The sequence below is a fragment of the Anolis carolinensis genome, chromosome 4, assembly GCF_035594765.1.
Source record: "Anolis carolinensis isolate JA03-04 chromosome 4, rAnoCar3.1.pri, whole genome shotgun sequence".
Taxonomy (NCBI): Eukaryota; Metazoa; Chordata; class Lepidosauria; order Squamata; family Dactyloidae; genus Anolis; species Anolis carolinensis.
The window spans coordinates 18,025,090-18,052,307 of record NC_085844.1 but is presented as its reverse complement, the minus strand read 5'-3'; the positions used below and the strand labels follow the sequence as shown (position 1 = coordinate 18,052,307).

The following is a 27,218-nucleotide window of genomic DNA, read 5'->3' as shown; positions in this document are numbered from 1 at the left end:
AGGAGCCTTAATAGCGGCAGTGTTCGCAGCCCTTCTCCTTCCTTCTCCCCGGCTTCCGGGATCCTCCTCCCGCCTCAAATTTGGAAACAGATCAATGCCTTCATCTCTCTAAGGCGCCTTCATGACCTGGGAGGATGCCTGCATCACCAAAGCTGCTACGTATCTATGAAAGGATGCATACACTTTTGGGAGGACGTCCTGTACACACATATATATGAAAAGCCTGTCTGTCTGTCTGCCTATATATATATATATATACACACACACACACAGGCTTTTCATATATATGTGCTTGTGTGTGTGTGTACAGGACTCCCCCCAAATAAATAAATAAATATGTATGTGCATGTATATATAAATGTGTATGTGTGTGTGTGTGTGTGTGTGTGTGTGTGTATATATATATATATATATATATATATATATATATATATATATAGAGGTATGTGTGTTTGTGTATACACACAGGCTTTTCATATATGTGTGTGTGTACAGGACTCCACATACCCATATATATGCATATATATGCACACCCACATATATACACACACATTTATTTATACACATACACATACTCACACACATATCCAGATATATATACACCCACACATATATATACACGCACACCCACATATATATACACACATACCCACATATATATGCACACAAACATATATATACATACACATATATATATACACGCACACCCACATATATATACACACACATACTCATATATATTTATATATACACACACATTTATATATACACATACCCACATATATATACATACACACATTTATATACACACACATATATATATACACACACATACTCATATATATATATATATACACACACACACACAGGCTTTTCATATATGTATTCATGTATGTGTTCAGGACGTCCTCCCAAAATTGTATGCATCCTTTCATAGTTTAGTAGCAGCTCTGGTGAGTATTGGAAGGCTAAGCCAAGGCATTTTGATTGCAGGATGAATGTGCTCATCACGATTTTATCGAGAGTGTTGTCGAAGGCTTTCATGGCCAGAATCAATGGGTTGCTGTGAGTTTTCCAAGCTGTGTGGCCAAGTTCCAGAAGTATTCTCTCCTGACGTTTCACCTACATCTATGGCAGGCATCCTCAGAGTTTGTGAGATCTGTTGGAAACTAGGCAAGTGGGGTTTATATACCAATGGAAGGTCCATTGTAGGAGAAAGAACTCTTGTCTATTGGAAGCAAGTGTGAATTTTGCAATTAATCACCTTGATTAGCAGTGAAAAAGCCTTGCAGCTTCAGGGTCTGGCTGATTCCTGCCTGGGAGGGGAATCCTTTATTGGGATGCGTTAACTGTTTATGTCTAGAATTCATGAAAATCATGAAAACAGTAATATACATCACAACCTCTGAGGATGCCTGCCATAGATGCGGGCAAAACATCAGGAGAGAATGCTTCTGGAACATAGCCATACAGCCTGGAAAACTCTCAACAACCCAATCTTGAAAACAATAAGTAAATAACACTCTGAAAACAGAGGAATTCCAGACAGGAAACAATCAGAGCCAACTAACACCTCCCAACAAAGGACTCCCCCAGGCAGGAAGCAGCCAGGCTTTGAAACTGCAATGCTAATCAAAGCGACCAATTGCAACATTCACACTTGCCTCCAACAGACAATAGTTCTTTCTCCCACCCTGGACATTTCACAGATATATAAACCTCACTGACCTAGCTTCCAATATACCTCACAACTTCTTAAGGATGCCTGCCATAGATGTGGATGAAATGTCAGGAGAGAATTCTTCTGGAATATGGCCATACAGCCTGGAAAACTCACAGCAACCCATTTAATCAAGAGTTACACAATCTAATCAAGAGCTCTTTTTTCAAAAAAAAAAAATTGCAAAAAAGCTTTAAAAATTAATTGCCTAAAAGAAATATCCATAGAGTTGGAAGAGATCACATGGGTCAACTAGTCCAACTCCCTACCATGCAGGACTCAAACACTTACGAACTCTAAAAAATAGATCATATACTGTATATCTCTCAGTCAAATCAGAAGGAGGCAGGAGAGGGAAATGGACTCCCCCTCAAGTTCCCACGCAATATGCTTCTCTAAGGGTCCCAGTGGGTTCACAAGAAGGAAGGAGGCACGCCCTGGGTTGCATGGCTTCTTGCAAAGGTCTCTCTCCCTGGAGCCTGATGGGGCTGAACACAGATGGGAAAAGAGAGAAAAATGGGCACGATCTGCCCAAAAAGAGCATCCCCCTTTGCATTAAGTGCCTTTTCACTGTACCAGAAAGGTAGCAGAAGGCATCCAATGCCATGCTTGCTCAAGGCACGTCTACAGTATAGATTGAATGCAGTTTCATAAAACTTTAGCTGCCATGGCTCAAGTGCTATGAAATCCTGGGAGTTGGCACCATTCCCTTTGGCAGAGAAGGCCTTGTGCAACTTCCAATCCCATGATTGGATAGCACTGAGCCATGGCAGTGAAGGTGGGGTCAAACTGCATTCAGGCTTCAGTGGAGATGCTCCCCAGGGGTAAACTTACTTGTGTGTAAAAACACACAGGATCTCAGCCTTCGGTAATGTGGGGGTGCGAATTCCCTGGCCCTTTAACCCGGAAAGGTTATACAGGTAGAAGGTTTAGGAAGGGAATCCTCAAGATCTGCCTCCATCCCACCTTTTCTTTAATGCAGTGGTTCTCAACCTATGGTTCATGGACCACCAGTGGTCCACAAGAACTAAAATATGGTTCATGCCCTCACTGTTACTACTGCAGATAATAACACAGCCCAACTTCAAAAAAAGATAAAATTCTTGATGTCTTCATTTTTAGGCCTGTTCCTGGGATTATTTGAAGTGCTGATTCAGAAAATTGCATTGGATAGACCATGTCAGCTCTAGATGACTAAATATGGTTTTCTGTGAGTGAGCAGATGTCAACTACTGGATGGCATAGGTTCTGTATCAGAAACTAGAGCCGATGTAGTCTATCCAATGCAATTTTCTGGATCAGCACCTCAAATAACCAAACTGAATCTAAAATTGACCAAAAACCGATTTGTGACCCCTTTGGAACTAATGTTGGTGGAGAGTGGTCCCTGGTCAAAGTGGTTCTTGGTCAAGTTGTCCCTGGTCAAAGTTATAGCTATTCATGGAGTCCCCGGTCAAGTGGTCCCTGGTCAAATCCCTAGTCAAAAAAAGGTTGAGAACCACAGCTTTAATGCAACCACAGGAATCAGGAACCAAAAAAATCATGCCTCCTTAGTAGAGATCCTCCCCATCATAGAATCCTGGAAGAGATCCCAAGGGCCATCCAGTCCAACCTCTTTCTGCCACGCATGAATATACCATCACCACTCCCCACAGATGGCCATCCAGCCCCTGCATGCAAAACCTCCCCAGAAGGAGATTCCATCCAATGCTTACCATCAGGAAGTGCTTCCTAATGCTCTTCTCCTGCAACTTGAACCCATTTCCCCTTGTCCTTGTCTCTGGAGCAGAAGGAAACAAGCTCTCTCCCTCCTCAACAAGACATCCTTTCAAAATGCTGAAACATGGCTCTAATGTCCCCTCTGTACCTTCTGTCCTCCTCCTCCTACCCAGCTCCTCATTGAGCTTGGCTTCCAGAACTTTAACCCTTTGGGTCGCCCTAGCCCTGGCTTTGCTTCCTTCCACGGGGCAGATCTTTCTTGCCAATCCCCTCCTGCCAGCCCACCAGACGCGCGCCCTTGCCTGTCCTCAGAAAGGAAGACAAACCACCCAATATGGAGAGAGAGAGAGAGAGCCGTCAATGGCATTTCATTCATTGCCTCGCCTTCCCTCCACTCACCTTGCCGCCTTGCTCGCCTCGAGCGCATCCACGGTCTACCACCAACCCGAGGGGGCTTCGGTGGGGAGGGGGCGGGAGAGCTTTCGGAGAGGTTTGGGGACCCCTCGCCTCCAAAGCATGGGAAAAAAGGAAAGTCGGGCGAAGAAGACGCGCGGTTGGGGTGCTCGGCTGCCTTGGCGCGCCTCCTTCCTCTCTGCCTCCACCTGGGTCCCCGGTGGGTTTCAGGGTCCCTTGGCTCTTCCTCTCCTCCTTTTCCTCGCCTTAAAACAAGGGGCTTTCCCGCCCCAAAGGGGCTTCTTCAGTGTCGGGCCCCTTCCTGCCGCCCGCAGAGTCTTCCAGGCGCCGGGCATCGAAGTTGGAAGAAAGTTGAGCAGGAGGCAGCAACAGGAGCAGCATCCGTCAAGGGAAAGACTGAGCTCTCTCTTTGGTCCGAGCTGAATGGAGCTTCTATCTGGAGCTTTCCAGCTTCAGCAGTTGCAGCAGCAGCGGTGGCTGGCTGGCTGGCTGGGGAATATTTTCCAGGCGCCTCTTGCCTCCTTCTTTGATTGCTATTAATCTCTCTGAAAGAAATTGTCTTCTTCTCTCCTCCTTGTCTTTCTTCTTGGGAATCCTTCTTCTGTCTCCCTCTCTCTTTTTTTCCCCTTCCTCCTCCCTGGGCTCTTGGGTTTCTCTGCCTCTGTGGGGGCTTTTTAACAAGTGAGACTTGGAGGTTGTTTTAATAGGGTGGAGAAGGAAGGGGGGAGAAGGAGAAAGGGGGAAGGAGGGAAGGGAGGAGGCAACTCCTGTAAAAGGGAGGGGAAAGGCGAGAATAAGAGAGAGAGAGAGAGAGAGATGGAGAGAGAGAGGTAGAACTGCCCCATTCAGTGTGCGCTTGGCTCCAGGACCAGTTCAAACTCGAGTGAATTCAATTAAGTTTAATTGCAAACATTTGGAGAGAAAGGCAATACACACATGTTAAAACCACCTGATTTCCTCTTTATGTAGAGGAAAACGGGCCTGTAAGGGTGGGGGGAGCCTGGCTTTTGAACACCCCCCCCCCTCCATACACACACAATTATAGTGTAGATTTGCCTATTTAAGGATTTTATACTTCTTGGAAAATCCAGTAGGTTTCATGTTCTCTCTCCTAAGGAAAAAGGGATTTGGGGTTGGGAGCCGGGGGCTGGTGATTTCTTAATTTATCAGAATCACTTTACATCAGGTTGGCTTTGCTCACTTGATCCACAAGAGCTTTAAAGATAATGTTCAAGGGATCTGGGTTCCAGGCAGTTGGGAAAGAGAAAGGACTTCCAAGCCTGATTTGGAGGGAGCAGCTGGGTGATCAGTGTGTATTGAGAAGAGAAAGGAAAGCAGAAATAAACATTCTGGAAGTCAAGAATTTCCCTTTTCAGACGTGCTGAACGCTCTTGGTTCTGAGGGTCCAGCAAAAGAGAGTGCTCTGCAAAAACATTTTTGCTTCTACACATGTGTGTTAAAAAAGCCTATGAATACACTTGTCTCATCTGGTATGGAGCTGAGGGTGGCCACGGCCAACAGGGAGCTCTGGCGCGGGCTGGTCCATGGGGTCACAAAGAGTCGGAAGCAACTGAATGAATAAACAACAACAAATATGGGGACTACACATATTTTGCCATATTGTTGGGTTTCATCCCTGGACCGCACAAGTTTTTATGTCAACAAGTTTCTAGTCCTCAATGAGTTTTTAGAAAATCGTGTCAGAAGCGACTTGAGAACATACTGCAAGTTGCTTCTGATGTGAGAGAATTGGCCATCTACAGAAACATTGCCCAGGGGACGTCCAGATGTGTTGCCATCCTGCTGGGAGGCTTCTCTCATATCCCCACAAGCTAGAGCTGACAGATGGGAGTTCACCATGTCTCATGGATTTGAACCAGCAACCTTCAGGACAGTAGTTCAGCCGGCACAAGGGTTTAACCCATTGCGCCATCCCGGCTCTTCGCCACCTCAATGAATAACTAGACTAGACACAGAGCCGAGCTGTGGGATTTTTTTCCCCCACATTCCTATGCATATTTCCCAAAAAGGGCTTTGTCTTTCCTCTTTACTGCTAGCCACTGTCTCTTCCCCCTTTGATGACATAGTAATAGAATTCTGTGAGGAAACTTCCTCTTAAGTTTAAATTCCCCTGGGTTGACCATGCAGTCTCCACCAATTTAGGATACTTTCTATTTTTCCTTTCTCCCTGTGAGGATGCACATTTTGCCTCTCTCTAGGCAAAATGTAACTGCATGGATATGTTTACCTTTTACCTTCTTTAGAAGATGAGACTTAGTAACCTAGTTAGCTCCAAGACCTTTTCTATCAAAAATGTATTTCTTTTCCTTCAATAAATATTTTTGAACCAAATTTCTGACTCTACAATCCTGAGCCATCCTAAGGAATAGAAGCCTATCTCTTTGCACCACACATAAGTTTCCACTGGTTATGGAGTTTACTCCTGGTACTGTGCTATATTTTGGGGGGAGTTGCCCCAACAGAGGGTTCTTTTTGAGCCTAACAACTCAGATTTTCCAACACATCCATCCATACCTGCAGTCTCATTAACATACAGACATCTTTAAAAAGATCAGTGGTATATATATCCATCTGAACCTATTAGTTCTGGCACTTGATCACCTATGCGGAAGAAAATCAAGCCCAAAAGTTTGTCATCATCATTATTGTCAATATTGTGTGTTATGTCAGAGTAATTACGCAGCACAGCAGCAGTTGAATGGAGTCAGTGGAATGAAGAACGAAGAGACATCAGAGATGATGGTAAAACTATATACAAAGTTTTACTGTACAATACAAACAGACTTGCAGACAATGGACACAGGACTTGACTTCTCAGCAGACAGCAGAACAGAACTAAACTGATGTAATCAGTAAAGCATACACACTTGTGTCTGGACACTCCCCAGTTCCAGCCAAACATCATGTTAAAGCGCTGAGCTTCTGAACTTGCAGACCGAAAGGTCACAGGTTCGAATCTGGGGAGCTGAGTGCGCGCCCGCTGTTAGCTCCAGCTGCTGCCAACCTAGCAGTTCAAAAATATGCAAATGTGAGTAGATCAATAGGTACCTCCCCGGCGGGAAGGTAACGGCACTCCATGCAGTCATGCCAACCACATGACCTTAGAGGTGTCTACGGACAACGCCAGCTCTTCGGCTTAGAAATGGAGATGAGCACCAACCCCCAGAGTCGGACACAACTGGACTTAACGTCAGGGGAAACCTTTACCTTACATTTTTTCATGTTTTTTTTTCATTAATAGGGATATTAAGATTCCATCCCTTCCTGCAAACTCACAGCCTGATGCATGATCTGATACAATATTAGACAGGATGCAAAAAGGGAACTGAGGAAAAGAAAGCCAGCCAGCCAGCCAGCCTTTTGAGCTGGCAGCCAGCCTTTCTGCTGGCAGGCTCCCAATCTCATGGACTTGATACAAAAGGAAGAAAAGGAATGAGGATGGGGAGAGAAAGAGAGATGCAGCTGATATCTTTCTCATCATTTTCCCAGCCTGAATTCAGGCTGCCTTCACTGACTGGCATCATTGGCATTGGACTTAGCATTCCTTTCTGCTCTCCAGCATTACAACACCTCAACCTATAAATGCTCTGTGAGTTTTCTGGCCATGTTCCAGAGGCATTTTCTCCTGATGTTTCACCTGCATCTGTGGCAGGCATCCTCAGAAGTTTTGAGGTATGTTGGAAATAGAGCAATTGGGGTTCATATATCTGTGGAAACTTCAGAGTGGGAGAAAGAACTCTTGTCTGTTTGAGGCGGATGTGAATATTTCAATTGGCCATTGTTTACATTTATATCCTGATTTTCCACACAAGGCTGCCTAAAGCAGTATATAAAATGTATAGAAAATCAGATAAATGTACCTGTGCAGGATTTTGCTTTATGTGGCTATAACATTAACCATAAGAATCTGAACCCATTGTTGTCAATTTTGTTATCCCTTTTATCTCCAAAGAACTATTGTGAAACACCTTCTCCTCCATGGTACTTTTTTCACACTGGGGAGAGGCCCAACCATTTTGAAGAAAACTCCCCACGAGGTGGCACTGTTTAGAAAATAATGAAACATGACGTTCCAGTCTAGCCGAAGATTATATACAGCTTCTGATATTCTTGCTAATATATGCACATGGAAATCCTGAGCGAAAAGCCTGTATCAATCGGCCTCCCTTGAGCCTGATCCATGGCAAAAAATTCCAACTGCCTGCAGTGCGTCATCATTCCTTCTCCTAACAGTTGTTCACATTTATTTAGCATCTGGATCTCTCTCCAGTATGCGTGAATCTCTTCCCTGACATTTCCTCTTATTAGTAAAATGGGCAAACTCTTCACAATCTGCTTGAGAAAGACTCCGGAGCAAGCCGTATGCTTGTTCCCTGGACATCTGCTGGATATCCAGAAAGATAAGTCAAATGAGGGCTACCAGACATCTTCAAAGAATGGAAGCAGTATGCAAAATTCATTTCCAAGTCTCCAATTGTCCTTTGAAGGCTGCAAGATCATGATCAAATTGTGACAGTAGGGGGAAAAAAGAGTGTATGGCCCCGCGTGAGCTTTTGGACTGCAATTCCCATCTTCACCTCAACTGGGCTGCAGCTGATGATGGGAGTTTTGGTCTAAAACATTTGGAGGTGATGTCTTCCTCACCTAAGGTAGAAGCTGTTGTAAAAATTCTATCCCTTCTATTTGTTTCTGTCAAGTTGACTCACCTGTTATAGAGTATATTTGACAACATTTATTCAAAAGAGGCTTACCATTGCCTTCCTCTTGGGTTGAGAAGGAAGGCAATGGTAAGCCTCTTTTGTATACATGTTGTCAAATATACTCTATAACAAATGCGCCATGAATCAGAGTCATCTTGACCAAATGAGTTTCCATGGCTGAACAAGGATTTGGGTGTGGGTCTTCCAGAATCCTAGGGTGCATCTACACTGTAGAATTATTGCAGTTTGATGCCACTTTAACTGCCAAGGTTAAATGCTATATAATCTTGGGAGTTTCAGTTTAATAAGTTATTTAGCTTTCTCTGCCAAATATTGCTGGTGCCTCACTAAACAGTATAGTCAGTGCATTAGATGGTCAGTGTAGATGGGGCCAAAATCAGAGGAAATTTCTTTTTGGGCCACAACCTACCAGAATCCCCACTGGCCCTGCTTGCTAAGAGAATCTGTAGCTGAAATATTAAATTTCCCCTGGCTCTGCTATGTCTTTTAATCCCAAATGCCAGCATTTGAAAGAAGAGGATGTTTTCTTCTCCAGAGGAGCAGAAAAGAACAATACTGTAGCTTTACTTCCTTGTTTGCTTGTTGCCTTTCTCCTTTCTGTAAAAGCCATTACAACTGCTTTATCTTGGCCTTTTCACAGGAAGTTTTTAGTGCTGCCATTTGGGCTTGTATACGTGACAGGATGCCATCACTCGTCAGAAAATCACATTGGTACAGTTTTTCTGGGTTTAGACAGTGGAAACATTCACAGAGGAATTTTCAACTACTCTTGGCAGAAGGGACAGGAACGACCAATAAGGGGCACAACAGTGCAATTTCCATCTGCTAGATAGAAGGGCCACAAGCAGGTTGTAGAATATATGTCTTCTGTACACAAACTTGTGTGTTCATTCCCTGACATCTCCGGTAAGACAGAACATAGTGCATGGATTTTGTACCCAGTGATGTAATAGTAATTTTTTTAACTTCCTAGCCATGCCTCCAAAGGCAACTGTGTTGATCCTCATACAAAAGTTAGTACAACTTGTGTATTCCTTACTCAAAATAATTGGGATGAGAAGTATTTTAAATTTGGGGTTTTTCCCCCCTGATTTTTGGAATACCTTTATTTGTGTATACAAAAATCATGTATGATTTGTCTGCACCTAATGCACATTGCCTGAAGGCAATTTTATACACAATGTTATACATATTTTTGTGCATGAAACAAAGTTTGTCATAGAATTATAGAGCTGGGAGAGACCACGAGGGCCACCCAGTCCAACCAAATTCTGCCATGCAAGAAAACACAATTAAAGTTCTCCCAACAGATGACCATTCAATCCCTGCAATATCTCTAGAGAAGGAGACACCACCATGCCAGTCTTTGAACCCCCGGAAAGCAAAGGTGTCACTCTTCCAATGGATGATTTTGGAGTATTTCAGATTGTATTGAGCCATGGTGTCAAACTGCATCCATTCTGGGTAGATGCACCCAGGCTGTACTTTCGCCCAAGAGTTTTGTGCCACACTGAACACCTAGTTGTTACCAATGGTCAGCCCACTGCTCTGTTCTGCTTTAGATACTGGAGCAGTTATTGCATGCATGGGTCTTATCTCACCTTCTGGGACCAGTTTAGTTAAGTTGCTCAGGAAGTGACAAGCTAAGCTATTTAAAATGCTGTTAAATCGATTAAGGCCATCCAAGGTGCCAAGAGGAAAGGAGATAGCCAGAAAGAGATTGGGAAAGGTCAGGCTCTTTCCAACAGCTGCAGTCAACAGCCCTCCAAACAGTGGATTTAATCTCGCTAACCAGACTTAATTGGCTAGTTTGAGATTTGTTGGAAATGGCTAAAGTTCAGAAAACTTAAAAGTACCCAGGAGATCTCTAGGAGATCTTGGGCTCATGGAAAAATATTACAGTTGTAGATTTATGGATATACAATATATTGTTGTCTTGTGCCTCTAAGTCATTTTTTTTACTTATGGCAACTGTAATGTGAAACTATCACAGTGTTTGCTTGGCCTGCTTTGTTCAGAGGGAGGCTGCCCACACTCTCCTCTGAGACGGAGACAGGGTGACTTGTCCAAGGTCACCCTGTGGGTTTCTATGGCTGAGTGGGGATTTGAACCCTGCTTCCTGAGCCCTAAACAGCACTCAAACCACTATACCACACTGGCTCTTCAGAATGTATGGTGCTTCTTATGTTTGATGTCTTCTTTTTAATTAAAAACATTAAAAACATCCGGGCGTCCCCTGGGCAGACGGCCAATTCTCTCACTCCAGAAGCAACTCTGGTTGCTCCTGACACACACACAAAAAAAATCAAAATAATCATTTCCTTTTGTTATCTATCTCTCTTCACAACTCAAAGTGGGCACAATACAGTTAAAACATATCACCATAAAATACACACAATAAAATGCACATATTGAAATACATGGTACAAAGATTAAAATACAATAGCAATATAATGACCATGCTTTTAATGTGCTTTTAACTACTCTTGATTTCATTGATATTTTAATTATATTTCAAACTTCTGACCATTAAAATAGTCCAGCTTGTTGATGACCTAAGCAACCCGAAAGATAGTTGCATCTCCCAAGTAGGAAATTTAGGTACTGCTTATTAATTTAACTAATTTACAACACCATAAAAATCATCCAGCAGCGTGCGGATAGGAATGAGGAAGTAATCCATCAAGGACTCGGTGTCACAGTGGATGATGAAGCAGCAGCTCCCCCTGTGGCCAGAATCGAGCATACCCTCATGAAGCAGAAAGCTGGAAAATGTTAAATTGCCTTTGTGTCTCTGTCTCTGTATGTCTAACAGCATTAAATGTTTTCCATGTATATGTACATTGTGATCCGCCCTGTATTTTTATATTGTATTTATATTGTATTTAATAGTTTTTATAATATAATATATAATATAATATAATAGTTTTTAATATTGTATTTAATAGTTTTAATTGATTTTATGTACTGTGTAATTTTGATTTTGTGTCGGCATCGAATTACTGCCATTGTTGTAAGCCACCCTGAGTCCCTTCGAAAAGGGCGAGATATAAATGTTGGAAATAAATAAATGCACCAACCCCCACAATTGGACACTATTAGACTTAATGTCAGAGGAAAACCTTTACCTACCTTAGGGAAGTATTATCTTTACAGCAATTTATCATAAAGATGCCCAGATTCCACAATACAAATCTGTTCCTTGCATTGAAGAGATGAGCTGTGATGGTTGGTCACCTCCATATCCATGGGTCGGTGAATCCACTCCAAAGTCCAGCCTGAACTGCAAAGAAGCTATCCAAGTTGTCAAATCTTTTTGGAATACATTTAGGACCTTGGATATTTTTTTTTTAAAAAAAACTGGGACCAAAAAAGCCTTCTGGCTGAAGTAGAATCACCAGCTGTTTCAGTAGAGGAGGGAAAAAACCCAATTGGACACCAATTGGCTGGCCATGACTCCATGGTATGGAATCATGGAAGCTATAATGTTACTAGGTCTTTAGCGTTCTTTGCCCTCTCCTAACCACAACTCCCAAGATTCCATAACATTGAGCTATGGTAGTTAAAGTGGGATCGAACTGCATTGTTTCTGCAGTGTAGACTCATGGGGGGGGGGGGCTTGTGCTTCTTAATCACAATGCTTCTTAATCACAAATCCAAACTGTCTGAACAGCAGTATTTTTGATTTTCAAAAAGATTTAGCATTGGTCAGGTCATGTACCAGAAACACAGCAGTCATTCTTATTCCTTAGTGCAGAATGGTGTTGCATGATCACATAGCAAATCCAAGCCTAATTATTACAATAGTTACATATGCATTTTTCCAATTGGCCCAAAAATACACTTCCAAATGTATTTCTTTATCTTGTTTTATGTTACCCCATACCATAAAAGTTATAACTGGCAGAACTTATAAAAATAAACTATAGCTGGTGACGTTGTCAGAGCCAATGAGGAGTGGCTTCAATTCTTGGCTCTCCACGGTGTCTAAAACTGACCCATCCTTTGCAAGGAAAGGATGTGATTTTACAATAGAAGTTACTTTTCCAGATAATTCCCCCCCTTTTTGGACCCTAGGTCCTGACCCACCAAGTCTCTCCAGACATAAGTTTTGATTGATGTTGTCCTTTCCTCCTCAGCCCACCCTCAAAAGAGTTTCTCTTCTTCCTTAGATTTCAGTGTGGGCCTCTGGAGCTGGCCAGGGGAGGGGAAAGATGCATCTCTGCCAAGAAGCCTTTTCAGCCTTATCAGTTCCCTGGAAATTGCCCTTGATTTTTTTAGTCACTTTGTTATTTGTCCCTCGATGGACTGAGAGAGGTAAAACTGTAAAGGAGTTGCTAATTGATCTGTAAATACCACTCGGTTACAGTTGGAAAAGAAAATTACTTGAACAAAATTTGACCAAGTGGGCATTTCAGAGGGGGGATTTTCCGGAAAAACTAATTTGGAGCAGAATATTTTATATATATATATATAGATAGATAGATAGATAGATAGATAGATAGATAGATAGATAGAATTTATTACTCCCCCCCCCCATCTATGTCTTTATCTAATTATAGAATCATAGAGTTGGAAGAGACCTCGTGGGCTATCCAGTCCAACCCCCTGCCAAGAAGCAGGAAAATCACATTCAAAGCACCCCCGACAGATGGCCATCCAGGCTCTGCTTTAAAGCCTCCAAAGAAGGAGTCTCCAGCACACTCCAGGGCAGAGAGTTCCACTGCTAAACAGCTCACACAGTGAGGAAGTTCTTCCTAATGTTCAGGTGGAATCTCCTTTGCTGTAGTTTGAAGCCATTGCTCCACGTCCTAGTCTGCAGGGCAGCAGAAAACAAGCCTGCTCCCTCCTCCCTATGATTTCCTCTCACGTATTTATACATGGCTATCATGTCTCCTCTCAGCCTTCTCTTCTGCAAGCTAAAAATGCCCAGCTCTTTGAGCCGCTCCTCATAGGGCTTGTTCTCCAGACCCTTGATCATTTTAGTTGCCTTTCTCTGAACACCTTCCTAATTTATACCTTATCTTTCTCCTAGTATAACATTCCAGGCAATTTGACTTGGTCAGTTTGGAGCAGAGTTTGTTAATATGGGACAGAGTTTGGCTTCTGTTTCGTTTTTCTAAGACAAACAGGAGAAAATCTTCTTTGGACAACAACTCCAAAAATCCCATATTATCTAGATGTATCAATCTGGCAGGGGCAATCCCCATTAATCCTCCACCATCTCACTCTTTCAACTATCTTTAAAATGCCACTGCTCCGCTCTCCTCCTTCACCCTTTCACAGCTTCCTTTAATTGCTGCAAACTGAGCTGGAAATGCAAAAGTAGCCTGCATTAATTTAACTCAGCAGAGGGCTGAGGGAGAAATCTTGTTCTTTCTAGTGGGCTGAGATAGCAAGCTTCTACAGCCTCTCCTAACTTTTCAATTAGTTTTACAAAATGTAAAATGCCTATAAAGTCGTGAAACTGATTGAAGCAGCAGCATTGTGAATGAGGGTTCAACACTTGGACTATTAGAGGATACTTTGCATCCCATCCTTTATCTGTTCCTCTTTGATGGATTTCCTGCAGAAAGGAAGAAGAAGAAGAATCAGTGAGTAAACACAGGAGAATTAACTTACAAATAGTTGGAAGCCATCCAAAGGAGATGCAAATCAAACCACAATCATCACATTCCTTGGCAAGGATATTGATTATACCCAAGCACTATCTCTTTCTGTTAGTTCCTGATCACGGGTTGGAGGGAAAAGAATAGTATCTCAAAACAATAAAGGATTACCTATTAACCTTGCAAACCAAATGGAAATCCTATACACAGTGTTAATGTGCAGTCGGATATCAGAGGGATACTAGCGGTAGGGATAGCAGTCGTCTCCAAGAGCTGTAGGAGTTTGAAAATTTATCGTGGGCTTTTGCAAATTGTTCTTAAAAATATATAAGTCCTTGAGACAAAAGCCATTTGGATTTGTTGGGTTTGCCAACTCTTTTTGCCTCTGCATATCCTCATTCCAATCTTCTGGATGGATGTTTGTTTTCCTTTAAAAACAACAAAACAACAACACAAAAACAGGAGCCTGGTTTGTTGAGGTGATCCTGTGGTTTGAAAAGCATTTTTTCTCCTGATTTTTAAGCAGGAGAAAGGAGATTCCACTTGAACATTAAGAAGAACTTCCTAACTCTGCGAGCTGTTGAGCAGTGGAACTCTCTGCCCTGGAGTGTGGCGGCGGCGGCTTCTTCTTTGGAGGCTTTTAAGTGACATATCCTTCAACTGTCCTAGCAAGTTCCAATTAGTTCTCTGTCACTCCACTTTCCTGCTTCTCTTCCAACTTCTTCCTTTATTTTCAGCTTATTTCAATTGCTGCTCACTGTGTTCAAAGTACAAAACTAGTTTGCCCTCAATCTTATTAATTTAGAAATAGAGAGAGGAGTCAAAGGCACAGAAAATTGCCTTTCTCCATAAACATAGGAAAAAGCAAACTGCTGCAATATTTCCTGGTTTACCTGTTTTTTCGCATCAATGACCTAGGTCATCTTGGTCATATACTAATATTCGTTGGTCTTATATGTCCCTTTCTTTTCTAGGAAATATAAGAGGCCGTGAGCTTATACTGCAAATATTCCATTTCACTGATATACTGATACATTATAGCTTGCTTGCTTACTTACTTAGGTGATCCCTCGTTGTCCAGCTATGATGGCCTTTCAAGTGTAGTGTCTCAGCAGTGGGTCCATAGGTGACTGCAGAGCCCTGTTGTTGAACCACATGTTCTTCCACAGTGAGGACATCGGTTTCCAGGTGGTCCTGGTTAGGATTGGCTTGACACACCTTCCTCTTGGCATGTTTCTCCCTGTCACCCTCCATTCGTGCCTCTTCAAATTCCACAGCACTGCTGGTCACAGCTGACCTCCAGCTAGAGTGCTCAGGGCCAGGGTTTCCCAGTTCTTGGTAGCTATGCAACAGTTTTAAAGGTTGGCTTTAAGTCCTCACTTTTCCTGCCCACCAACATTACGTTTCCCGTTCTTGAGTTCGGAGTAGAGTAGCTGCTTTGGGAGATGGTGATCGGGCATTTGGACAACGTGGCCAGTCCAGCGGAGTTGATGATGTAGGAGCATTGATTCAATGCTGGTGGTCTTTGCTTCTTCCAGCACGCTGATATTTGTCCGCCTGTCTTCCCAAGAGATTTGCAGGATTTTTTGGAGGCAACACTGGTGGAATCATTCCAGGAGTTAAATGTGATGTCTGTAGACAGTCCACATTTTGCTGGTGTATAACAAGGTTGGGAGGACAATAGCTTTATAAACAAGCACCTTGGTATCCCTACAGATGTCCAAATCCTCAAACTCTCTGTTTCATTCAGACGAACATTACACCATTAAGCTGTATTTCTGGCATTGCAGATGGATTGGCTGGTGACTGCTAGAAGAGCACTTTGGTTTTCTCAAAGTTCAATGACAGGCTGAGCTTCTCGTATGCTTCTGCAAAGGTGTTTAGAGTGGCTTGTAGGTCTTCTTCTGAATGCGCACAGACTACGTTATCATTGGCATATTGGATACTGCATTATAGCACTGCATCTATGTTTAGACTGGGAGCAGGAAGAAAGAAAATCCTCATTACCACTTCAACACACCAACAAAAGAAATTAGCAAATTAGTTCCTGTGGCTTTGATGTTAGACTAGATGGCTTTGTGGTTTCTTCCAACTCTATTATTCTAATATGGATAGAAAATGGTGAAGCCAATATAGCTATTGTACAAAGATTAAGAAAATGGTGTTCATGATTAAAGATAAAGATATAGATGAAAATATGGTAGGGGTATGGGGGGGAGAGAAGGGGCGGATAGGAAAAACGTGAAAAGAATAACTTTGTAAAAGAGATGACTCGATAATGTAGAAATAATCAATTACTTACAATGTGTATACGCAATAGAGGTCAATTGCCTATTTACAGATTGTGTTATTATGCACTTTTTAAAACTGTTATTCGAATAGGGCAGTGGAACTCCTTCAAATTTTAGTCTGAACTTCGAAGGAGCTTTCCATAATATTCCTAGATGTCAGAAAGTGAGTCTGAGACTCCTGTTTTCAGGGAGATAGGGAGGAATCTCAGAGTAAGAGCACTGTCTTGAAAGATATGCGCAAACCTATTTCCTTCATATGTGAGACCTGATGTTTTTTATCTGAATGGTGCACTTTGTTCTGCAACTATGTGGCTGGTCCTAAATGAATGTGATGGGCTCAAGGCACTCCAGACAGGCTCAAGCAAGCCAAGCCAAAGAAAGCTTTTGCTTATGGACTGAAAAGCATTAGAATATCACTGTAATCACAATAGAGGAAATTACCTCATATAAACTACCTGCAAATCCCTACAGTTTTTTAAATAAGCAATTTATTTCTTTTCTGAGGTTGAGAGGAGTTCCTGGGAATTAATTTTAAACATTATAGTTCCCACTGAGGAATGTGTTAGAAATCTGTAAAACAACCATTAGTGCCTGGAGATGTTATCATACAGCTGACGGAGAATACTGGTGAACAATTCTCTTCCTCCTTCAAAAGAGTAACTCTTCCATTGTTTTTAAATGTTGTGATATACTTTGAATGTCAATCAAAACTGGAATGATGATGATATTCCAAGCTTTGTCAGAAATCATAGCAAGCTCATCTTAAAAGCAGTGGCATCATTAGGAAAGTGTAGGGGATGCAAAGAAGCCAGGCGACACCAAAAGAACTTTCTATAAAATGTCATGCAGTTTTTTCTTCTAATTTGATTTTTATTAATTTTTCACATTGTATACAATTTTACAGTCTAGCAATAAATCATAATTTAAAATCTTGCTTTTATCTCATCTATCCCCCTCTCTCCAAGTTTACAAACTACTTCCCTATCAATACCCTTACCTTACCGATCAATTATCCTTTACTCAATTGTCTAGTTTTATTGATCGTAGTCATATCTCCTGGTCATTTATCAAAAGACATTGTGCAGTTTCAGCATAATTTGTGTGTCTGAGAGTGTGTGTGTGTGTGTGTGTGTGTTTATGTATGTGTGTGTGTATGTATGTGTGTGTGTATGTATGTGTGTGTGTGTGTGTGTGTGTGTGTGTATATATATATATATTCTGCTTGTAGTTAGATATAAGCACAAGGGTCCAGCTTACAAGTATAGGTACAAAGCTAAAACTCAGTGTTAATTCACCTTTTTAACTTTCTAATTATGCACCCCAATCACAGCCGTCATTATTTCCCAATTAAAATAATTTCCCAATAAAAATAATTGAATATGAAGCAATAAGTGGGTACTAGAAATAATATCATACAAAAGCTGCCTGACACAACCTGGGGGTTACTACCAGACACAGTGAAGACATCTGCCCTTGCGCCTTGCTACTCTGCTGCTGAATACGCATGCCCAGTGTGGAATACATCTCACCACGTTAAAACAGTGAATGTGGCTCTTAATGAGACATGCTGCATTATCACAGGATGTCTACACCCTACACTGCTGGAGAAATTATACTGTTTAGCTGGTATTGCACCACCTGACATCCACCAAGAAGTAGCAGCCTGTAATGAAAGGACCAAGGCATTGACATTTCCGGCCCATCCTCTGTTCGAATATCAGCCAAGCAAGCCAGTGCCTTAAATCAAGTCATAGCTTCCTAAGATCTACAGAGACACTCACAGGACACTTCAGCAAGCGAGAGTCCAAAAGTGGCAGGTTAAAACCCAGAACCTCAATCAGTGGCTGATACCAGATGAGAAACTCCCTCCTGGGCACACAGAAGACTGGACAACTTGGAAGGCGTTGAGCAGACTGTGTTCTGGCACCACAAATATACAGATCTAAACTTAATAAATGGGGCAACAAAGTGGAGTCCACAACATGCAAGTGTGGAGAGGAGCAGACCACAGACCACTTGCTACAGGCCTGAGCCCTGCCACATGCACAATGGAGGACCTTCTCACAGTGACACCGGAGGCACTCCAAGTGCCCAGCTTCTGGTCAAAGGAAATCTTGTATAATGTCAACTTTTTGACTTTGTGTTTTGTAATACCTTATAAATGTACCCTCAGTTCGCTTCTGACATGATAAGTAAATAAATTAAAATAATGCCTCAAATCGTTCGTTTTTGTTTGCACATGCATAAACACATGCTACTGTTTTGTTTGCTGCTAGTTTTTTTATATAGTCACTGATTGTATAAAGTTTTCTGACATTTTCTCTGCTGTAGCTATTGCAGTATGGTCTGGTATGGGAGGATCAGCCCATGAGTTACTGCATTGGGCTACACCAACCCTACTGAGGTCAATGCTTTTTATAAACAAATATTAATACATTTTAATATCACAAAACTTAAGTTATAAGAAACAAAAGACAGATAATACAGATGTATTACACGCACAAGAGAATAAACAGTACTTTGCTCCACTTCTCACCACCTATTAAAATTGACTTTCCGCTCTTGCCTAACTGCAATATGCTAACTTACACACAACATATCTCCTGTCTAAACGACATCTGCTTACTATCTTTCCTTCAAATAAAGAAAAGATTTTTCTTCTTTATACTTACAATGACCCTTTTTTTCTTTCTGCACATAGTTTGTAATGGGTTGCCAGATTTTAAGATAAGATTGCATAGTGTTTTCTTTAGTGTTAGTTTTGTCAATTTATCTGATTCAGCCAAACAGATTTTTTTGATTGACTCTACAATATTTGGGATCTTTTTTTTCTAGTACTTTGCATATTGATAACATTGTTCCAAAGGGGCACTTACTATCTCTTTTACACAGGTTTGAATGCTTCTTTTAATGCATTTGTTACTGGCAACCGTTATAAAGGGCTAATATTAAAATGAATAAATGAGCAATTTAAGATTTTCTCACTGCATTACAGAGTGGTAAATAACAATTCAGGAATGTTTTAGTTAGGCAAGGGGCTGGACTACATTATCTTTTAGTTCCCGTCCAACTCTATAGAGCTGCATCTACACCAGGCACGAGCAAACTTGGGCCCTCCAGGTGTTTTGGATTTCAACTTCCACAATTCCTAACAGCTGGTAGGAGGGCCCAAGTTTTCCCATGTCTGAACTACACTGTAGAATTAATTCAGTTCAACATGACTTTGCTGTGGAATCATGGATTTTGTAATTTAGTGAAGCACTGTTGAGGCTCAGATCTTGTGTCCTTTCAGCACCACCACTCTTTGGCAGAGAAGGCTAAAGACTATGTCAAAGTACAGCTCCCAAACTGCATTCATGCACCCCGTGATTTTATGATTCTATTAGATACTGGTTCTAAAACAAGCTATAGGAGACGGCAACGGGGCTTGTAATTAGTTTTGATTAACTTGTGCCACTTTTGGTGGGACAATTAATGGCAAATACGTAATGTTGGGTAAATGTTTATTGGGTTCCTTTTTTTCTCTTCTTTTAGGAAAAAAGGCCTCTCCTCTTCAGTCTTTGCAGGTTGTTGATTCTTGTCATTTTCCCATCCCCTTTGTTGCAGGGGAAAGGAGAAATGGCTGAAACCTGAGCCGTGGGGCTAGATGGCGAAGAGGAGGATGCAGGCGAGATGAGCTGGTAATGTGACCCTCCCCCATATTTATTCATCTGAAGGAAGTGTCTTTGAACAGCACTTCAGCCTGGGAGCTCTCCAAAGTTCAAAGCAAAACCCAAGGAGAGCTTGTGTCACTCGGAGGCCTTAATCTAATCACAATGTCCCCTTTGATTTAAAAGTCCACTTGGGAGGTAGAGAAGATCCCTCCGGAGCCTCTGAAAGATGATGGTTTCCGCTTGTCCTCCCCTCCCCCCTTTCCAGTGCCTTACACATTCAACATAAACACACTGCTTGTATGCAGTGCAATCCCTTGCAAATGTATGCAAAAGCCAAATCCTATTCTGCCAAGTAAGAGTCTGCATGCCACAACATGCTATAGCATACCGCTACCAGGGATAAAAGAATATTGCATTCTGATAAAGGCAAAATGCACTTCCTGCTTTCGTTTTAAGTAATAGTGTTGGTAAGGACTGTCAAGTCAGACAAATGGGGAAAGCTCTTTTAAGTCCAATTGTTTATTTCTGGCTGTACTTTAAGCATACCCAGGTGCATCTACACTGTAGAGTGACACTACTTTAACTGCCATGGGTCAGTTCTATAGGACTGTGTAGTTTGGTGAAGTAGCAGCATTCTTTGGTTGAGAAGACCATGTAAAACTACAACTCCCATGACTCCATAGCAGTTAAAGTGGTGTCAAACTGCATTCATTCTCTATAGTGTAGATGCACTCTCAGTCACATACATTTTGGATTGTCTTATCAAAAAGTCAAAGGTGACAATTGAAAAGTACATGATTGGGCATGCTTAAAAGGCAGTCACAAATGAACAGTTGACTTCTAGAAGAGCAGTTTCTATGTATGTGGTGTGTATACATTTTTATTAGAGTTGTGAAAGACAGACCGTGAAGACCACTGAAAGAAAGAATATAAACAACTGCAAATTGTGATGACATGAACATCTAAAAAGAAAAATGAATAGGTGTTAGAGCAAATCAAGCCCAATGTGAGTAAAAACCAATGAATGAATTATAGTAGAGTCTCATTTATCCAACACTCGCTTATCCAACGTTCTGGATTATCCAATGCATTTTTGTAGTCAATGTTTTCAATACATTGTGATATTTTGGTGCTAAATTCGTAAATATAGTAATTACAACATAACATTACTGCATATTGAACTACTTTTTCTGTCAAATTTGTTGTATAACCTGATGTTTTGGTGCTTAATTTGTAAAATCATAACCTGATTTGATGTTTAATAGGCTTTTCCTTAATGCCTCCTTATTATCCAACGTATTTGCCTATCCAACATTCTGCCGGCCCGTTTATGTTGGATAAGTGAGACTCTACTGTACTTCCAGTTAGAACTTTATCACACCTGCCTATCACACCAGAACATCACAATCATGTTCTTATGTAAATGAAAACCATTATTAGCAAAATCTCTCTCACATCTTGGCACAATTGTTTGATACTGGAATGTTGTTGATGTGAATTTCTGAAACGCCTTACTTTCTATCTATGTTTGCCCTACCAGCAAATGCACACTTCCCCTGATTTTCTTCATGTTGCCTGCTTTTGCTACAATTGTGCAATTGTGCATTCAGCGTGCTTGTGAGAGTTTTCTTGTACAACACTGAGACCGTAACAGAAGAAAATGGCTGCACAAGGAAGAGTGACAGAACAACAGTAACATTAGGTTTGTTCACGGTTTTTCCCTGTCAATGAAAGGAGATGAACCAATCACAAATCCAGGGAAATGTGATTACAGGACAACCATGACATTGTGCAAACACAGCCTATCAATAGGTGCTTTTATCCTGCTGTATTTATGCTTTAGTGGCCTTTTGTGATAAAGACTAGACCTACTGAATACTGTTGGTCCACTTTATTTCAAACTAAACCTATAGTAGTTACTAATTAGGGTATTGTGTCATAACAAACAATTTGCTCAGTTCAAATTACTGGAATGTTTTAATGAACCTTAGCCCAGTGGTCTCTCCTTCTGTTGTGCCCAAAACTCCTTCCTTATTGATTCGACTATGCCAGAAGTTTTGGATCTAGAGACGAATTGTCTACTCCATAGTTCTCTACAGATGTAGCAAGCAGAAGTTATTCATTGTCATAAAAAAATCATGTTTGCCTAATTCCAAGTACAGGTTTTAAATTTCCAAAACAAAGCAAATCAAAGGCACAATACAACTAAAGTGAAGTAATTTAAAATCAATCTGGCTTCAGTTGGTGGGTTTTAAATCTAGTTTAAAATCTCAACTGGAACTTTATATGAACTCAGCTGCATCATGTCTTAGGTTTCTAGCTCTTGTGGTTTTAGAAATATTATTGCTGGGTGGAGAAATACCTTTCTAGAACTCTAGAATGATGCCCATATTTTATAATATGTGTTCACAACGGAAACATTAGCGTATGAAACTATGATGATTCACTAATTTAGTTTTTTTCCCAAATTTATGTAGTCATATAGGATCACTCCCTTAAACTTTTGTCTGATTTTGCACAATGCTTTATATCTAGAAGAATTTGCATTTAGGGCACTTTTCCTATTGCATGAACCTTTTTTTTATTTTTATCCAGTTTTTTAAAAAGCAATTAAGAAAAGCTTAAATGACACCCAATGAAATAAAATGGACTTAACAGAGTTTACTTTTAGCTGAATCATGCCCTTTACCAAGATGATGTTCCTTTCTGCTGATCATTTTAATAGCTATTTTCTGTTCTTTCTCCTGTGTTATGAGTCAATCCAATTTTCCCATGCTGTTCTAAATATGGATGTTTCCCCCTCCCTGATCATGCATTTCTCACAATAGCATATACCTCCTGGTCAGAGTTGTAATTTTTCCAACAGATCAACAACCTGCCAATGGGAACAACCAACATTTTCTGTATTGCTGGCAAATTTGAAAGAAGGTCAGAGCTGAGAGGAAATGGGATAGATGCCACACAACTACCCGATGACAGAAACAGAACAGAAACCATTTGGCAAGGGCTCTACTGTGTGGCATATTTAATATAATGCTAAACCTAACCGGGAAAACAAGACAACTTCAGCCTATTTTACTGGCACCAAGACCCACAAACACACAGACTATGCATTGGTCCCTAAAATGTGTCCAGGTTTTTTTTTTTACAATAATTGCTGCAGTTTCTGGTAAACCAAAGATTTTCAAGTAGAAATATGTAATTTGTACAATTGCTAATCGTATTAAACATACTGAGGAGAGAACACAAGCTATCTGAGTGGGACCACAAATCCGTCTGTGTGTATGCCACTTTGGTGTATTTACGGAATAATACCAGATTAGATGACCCATTTTATAACCTCAAATGACTGCGATTTATTCAGCAAACCTCCAATTTCCGTTCACACAAGTCTAGTAAATAAATGGAGCTGAGTTATAAAAGCAATAAGCGGGCCACATCTGAAACAGCCTCCCTCCCAAAAATGGCAGTCTCGGTTTTCCAAGATGTGAATTCGGCTTAATACAAGCCACCTGATCCATGACCCATTTAAGCTGGTGGAAATGTGTTTAAGCTTCTATATCTCTGTTAAATTCAACAAAAAGGGGGTTAACTAAGATTCAAACATTTCAGCTTAACAGGGTTGTGGACTTGCTTTCTGAGACCACATCCAAATCTGTGGGTTGTATCGTCTAAAATGACTTAACAAAACTGCGATCAGCAGTTCCAGCTCTTAAACATCTCCTTCAAATTGTTTCATGTGGGTTGCAGCTGTGGCCAGTGGTCAAAGAAAATTATACCTTCCTCTTTAAAAAAAATCCAAGCAAAATATTTTAATCAAAATTGTTATTTTTTAAAGGAGAGAAAGTAGTTTTTTCTGGACGTGTGTTAATATATCTTATATCATTCCCTCCCTTCCCTTCTTCTACTTTCAGGGTGTGAGGTTTTGTGCCATAAAGACCAATGTTCACTTTCACTGTGTTGAATCTGGAACGCACTGTCTTACATTTCCCACACAGAGCAAGAAACTGATAGACAGGAATTAGAAAGGACACAATACCTGGTACGATTCCTTGAATATTCTGAGTCAATGACCAGGAAACAAAGTGGTTTCTGAGAAGCAGAATTTCCCAAGATTCTTTTTTCCTCAGCTAAATTACAGCTGGATGCACTCATGGACCTCACAAAGTTCACTTTAAGCAACTGAAAGAATTACCTGCTTTGATCTAGGAAACTAAGCAGAGTCAGCCCTGTCTAGTACTTGGATGGTGGATTCCCAATGTAAACCAGGGACTGTGAGTTAGATTTAAGCAGAAAGAACTGGGAAAACCCTGTGAGTATTCCTTGCCTAAGAAAACCCCATGAAATTGATAGGGTTGCCATAAGTCAAACAGCATCAGCATCATTATAGCACCATCACTATACATGGCACTTTGCAAGTAAAAGAACCGCAAAACAATTCCCTGCTCTTGAGTTTGCAGACTAATTAAGACATGATACAAGAGGGAGAGGGAATGGCAATATGGGAGGGAATGAAGTCCAGCAGGTATTTCCTTCTCTTCTCTCCCTCCAATGCCAGAAGAGTGGCTGTTGAGCTATTTCTGCTAAAATATAACTCACAGTCCCTGGTATTCACTGGGTATCCACCATCCAAGTACTGTTTCAGGGCTTAGGCATGATGCAGCCGTGACTGTACCTTTCCTTCTCCTTTCAAGGAGAAGTTGTATTTAAATAAAGCTATATTGATTGATTGATTGATTGATTGATTGATTGATTGATAAGGACAAAGCAGTGGCAGCTGGGATGGATAGAGGACAATATGATCTGCTTCTGAGCTTAGCCATAATCAAGTTGTGCATACCTCTTCTTCTCTCTCTCCAAAGCCAGGGCAGTGGCAATTGAGATGGAGAGACACTTTGATGTTGTCCACCTCTTTCTCATCTGTGAAACTTTGTGTGTGTGTGGGGGGGGGGGGGTATATGGTTCTAATCCTCCCTTCTGGACCCTATTCAACCTTCTCTTTCATAGACAGACTGGGGAACCTCGGTTTGCACAGTATATACCTATCCCTTGCTTTAAGGCAGAATTTATATAAACCAGTGGTTCCCAACTTTTTTTGACCAGGGATCACTTTGACAAGGGTTATGAATAAGGTTTTGGTCAACTTTAGATTCAGTTTGGTTATTTGGGTGGTGATTCAGAAAATTGCATTATATAGACCGCATCAACTCTAGTTTCTGATACAGGACATATGCCATCCAGTAGTCACCATCTGCTCACCCACAGATATCCATATTTAATAATCTAGAGCTTATGTGGTCTATCCAATGCAATTTTCTGAGTCAGTACCCCAAATAACCCCAGGAACAGGCCTAAAAACGAAGACAACAAGAAATTTTTTGGGGGTTGGCTGCGTCATATCCATAGTAGTAAAGATGAGGCCTTGGACCATATTTCAGTTCTTGTGGACCACAGGTTGGGAACCACTGCAATAAACCAAGGGCAGGCAGTTGTAGTCCTTATTTTAACTAAACTGGAGGGGTCTTTGCCAGACCCCTCCAAAGACTCTCGTGTCTTTGCCAGACCAGGCTTCTGGGAATTCAGCTGATTAGGTGACAACTTGATAGACCATTTTATTCCTTCAAAATATATTGGCAATTTACATTCTTTCATAGGTACACACCCTTCACGATTCTCTGCAGGAAGTTACAGACTTTCCCCCTTCATTATATCATTATCTTAATCCCAGCTGCTGGAATTTGTCAAAGATGGTGCTGATAATTATCACATCACTTCACTGTCTGGGAGTTCGGAAGTCAGTTGTCTCCCCACCCTACCCCAAAGTTTCCCAAACTTTGCATCACTGCTTATTGCATGCAATATGCTTCCTTTTCTTATGACCCTTTAATTCCAAAATCCTCAAATCACCATTGTGCAACCAGACTCCCACATGTCTTCCCATTACTTTCAAAGAGCTAGCTTGCATAATTCATAGGTCCATCCCAGACGGTGAGATTGATACACTTTGACCCCATTGCCATTGGTGGAGACTGAGTTCCTTCTGGAGTCTGAAGTGAAGCTGGTTGATGAACCAAATGGCTGCCTTGATTAATCACTGATTAAAGCAGTATTTTTTTTAAAGATAAAACTTATAGGTGGAAGTGGAGACATTATCATTCATAAAATGCTCTAGGCAAACATTAGAGTTCTGCCAGGAAGTGATCAGTATGGTTCATGTTTGCTTAGGGTTCTATTGTGAAATGTAGATTTATTGACCAACAACATGTTTGTGCAATTGGTAACCTTCCAGTCTAGCAAATTACCCTTTGTGTAGACAATAAATTCTGAAGGAAAAGTAATTATTCCAACACATCTATTCTTCATGATGAGTCACACTGCAGATATGTTTATGCTTGCACGGGATGTTGGGGTTTGTAGTCTAACACATCTGCATTGGAAAAAAGCTTTTAAAAGACTGCACATGTGGAGATGCTAGAGTGTTGAACATGGATGTTAATTTTTAAAGATTTATTCATTCATTTCTCTTGGGCCTTTTATTTTTCTCTCCTTCATAAGAAAGCATTTGAGGGCACCAGATGCCATTTGCTCTTGGAAAGTAAGAAGGGTAATCCCTTGTCAGTACTTGGATGGGGAACTATATGCATGTCTTCAAGTTGCCTGTTGACTTATGACACCCCTATGAGTTTCATAGGGTTTTCTTAAGCAAGGAATACTCAGATGTGGTTTTGCTATTTCCTTCCTCTGAAATACAGCCCGCAACACCTGGTATTCATTGGTGGCCTCCCATGTAACTACAGAACTGACCCTGCTTAACTTCCAAGATCAGACAGGATCTCGTGCCTTGAGGGTATTTAGGCTTACTTCCCAACTCATAGCTTTCCTACTCTCTACAACCCACACACACATCATGGGGTTGCTCTTGACTGCTCTTTCTTTTCTTCCTTAAAATCTCCAAATGATGTAAAGGCAAATGTCTGCACAAATTCTCTTAAAAGCATCGAAGGAGAGGCAACAGTGAGGATACAGGAATTAAAATGAAGGCTTACTCCCCACTCCACACCTTCCTCCTC

General features: G+C 41.2%; 1 protein-coding gene across 2 annotated transcripts in view; it reads right to left on the bottom strand.

The window, feature by feature from the left end:
- The window catches only part of has2 (hyaluronan synthase 2), a 45,956-nt gene extending 41,234 nt beyond the window's left edge, over positions 1 to 4,722 (bottom strand). Inside the window, exon 1 of one of the 2 annotated variants that reach the window (XM_008116919.3) lies at positions 3,839 to 4,722. Coding sequence is in view for 1 of the 2 variants with exons in the window: in XM_062980052.1 (XP_062836122.1) it covers positions 3,436 to 3,438 (3 nt within the window). In the remaining variant the exon portion in view is untranslated. Of the gene's footprint in view, positions 1 to 3,435; positions 3,726 to 3,838 lie in introns of those variants that run through there. The other variant, XM_062980052.1, reaches the window with a different exon arrangement.
- Positions 4,723 to 27,218: the final 22,496 nt, after the last annotated feature.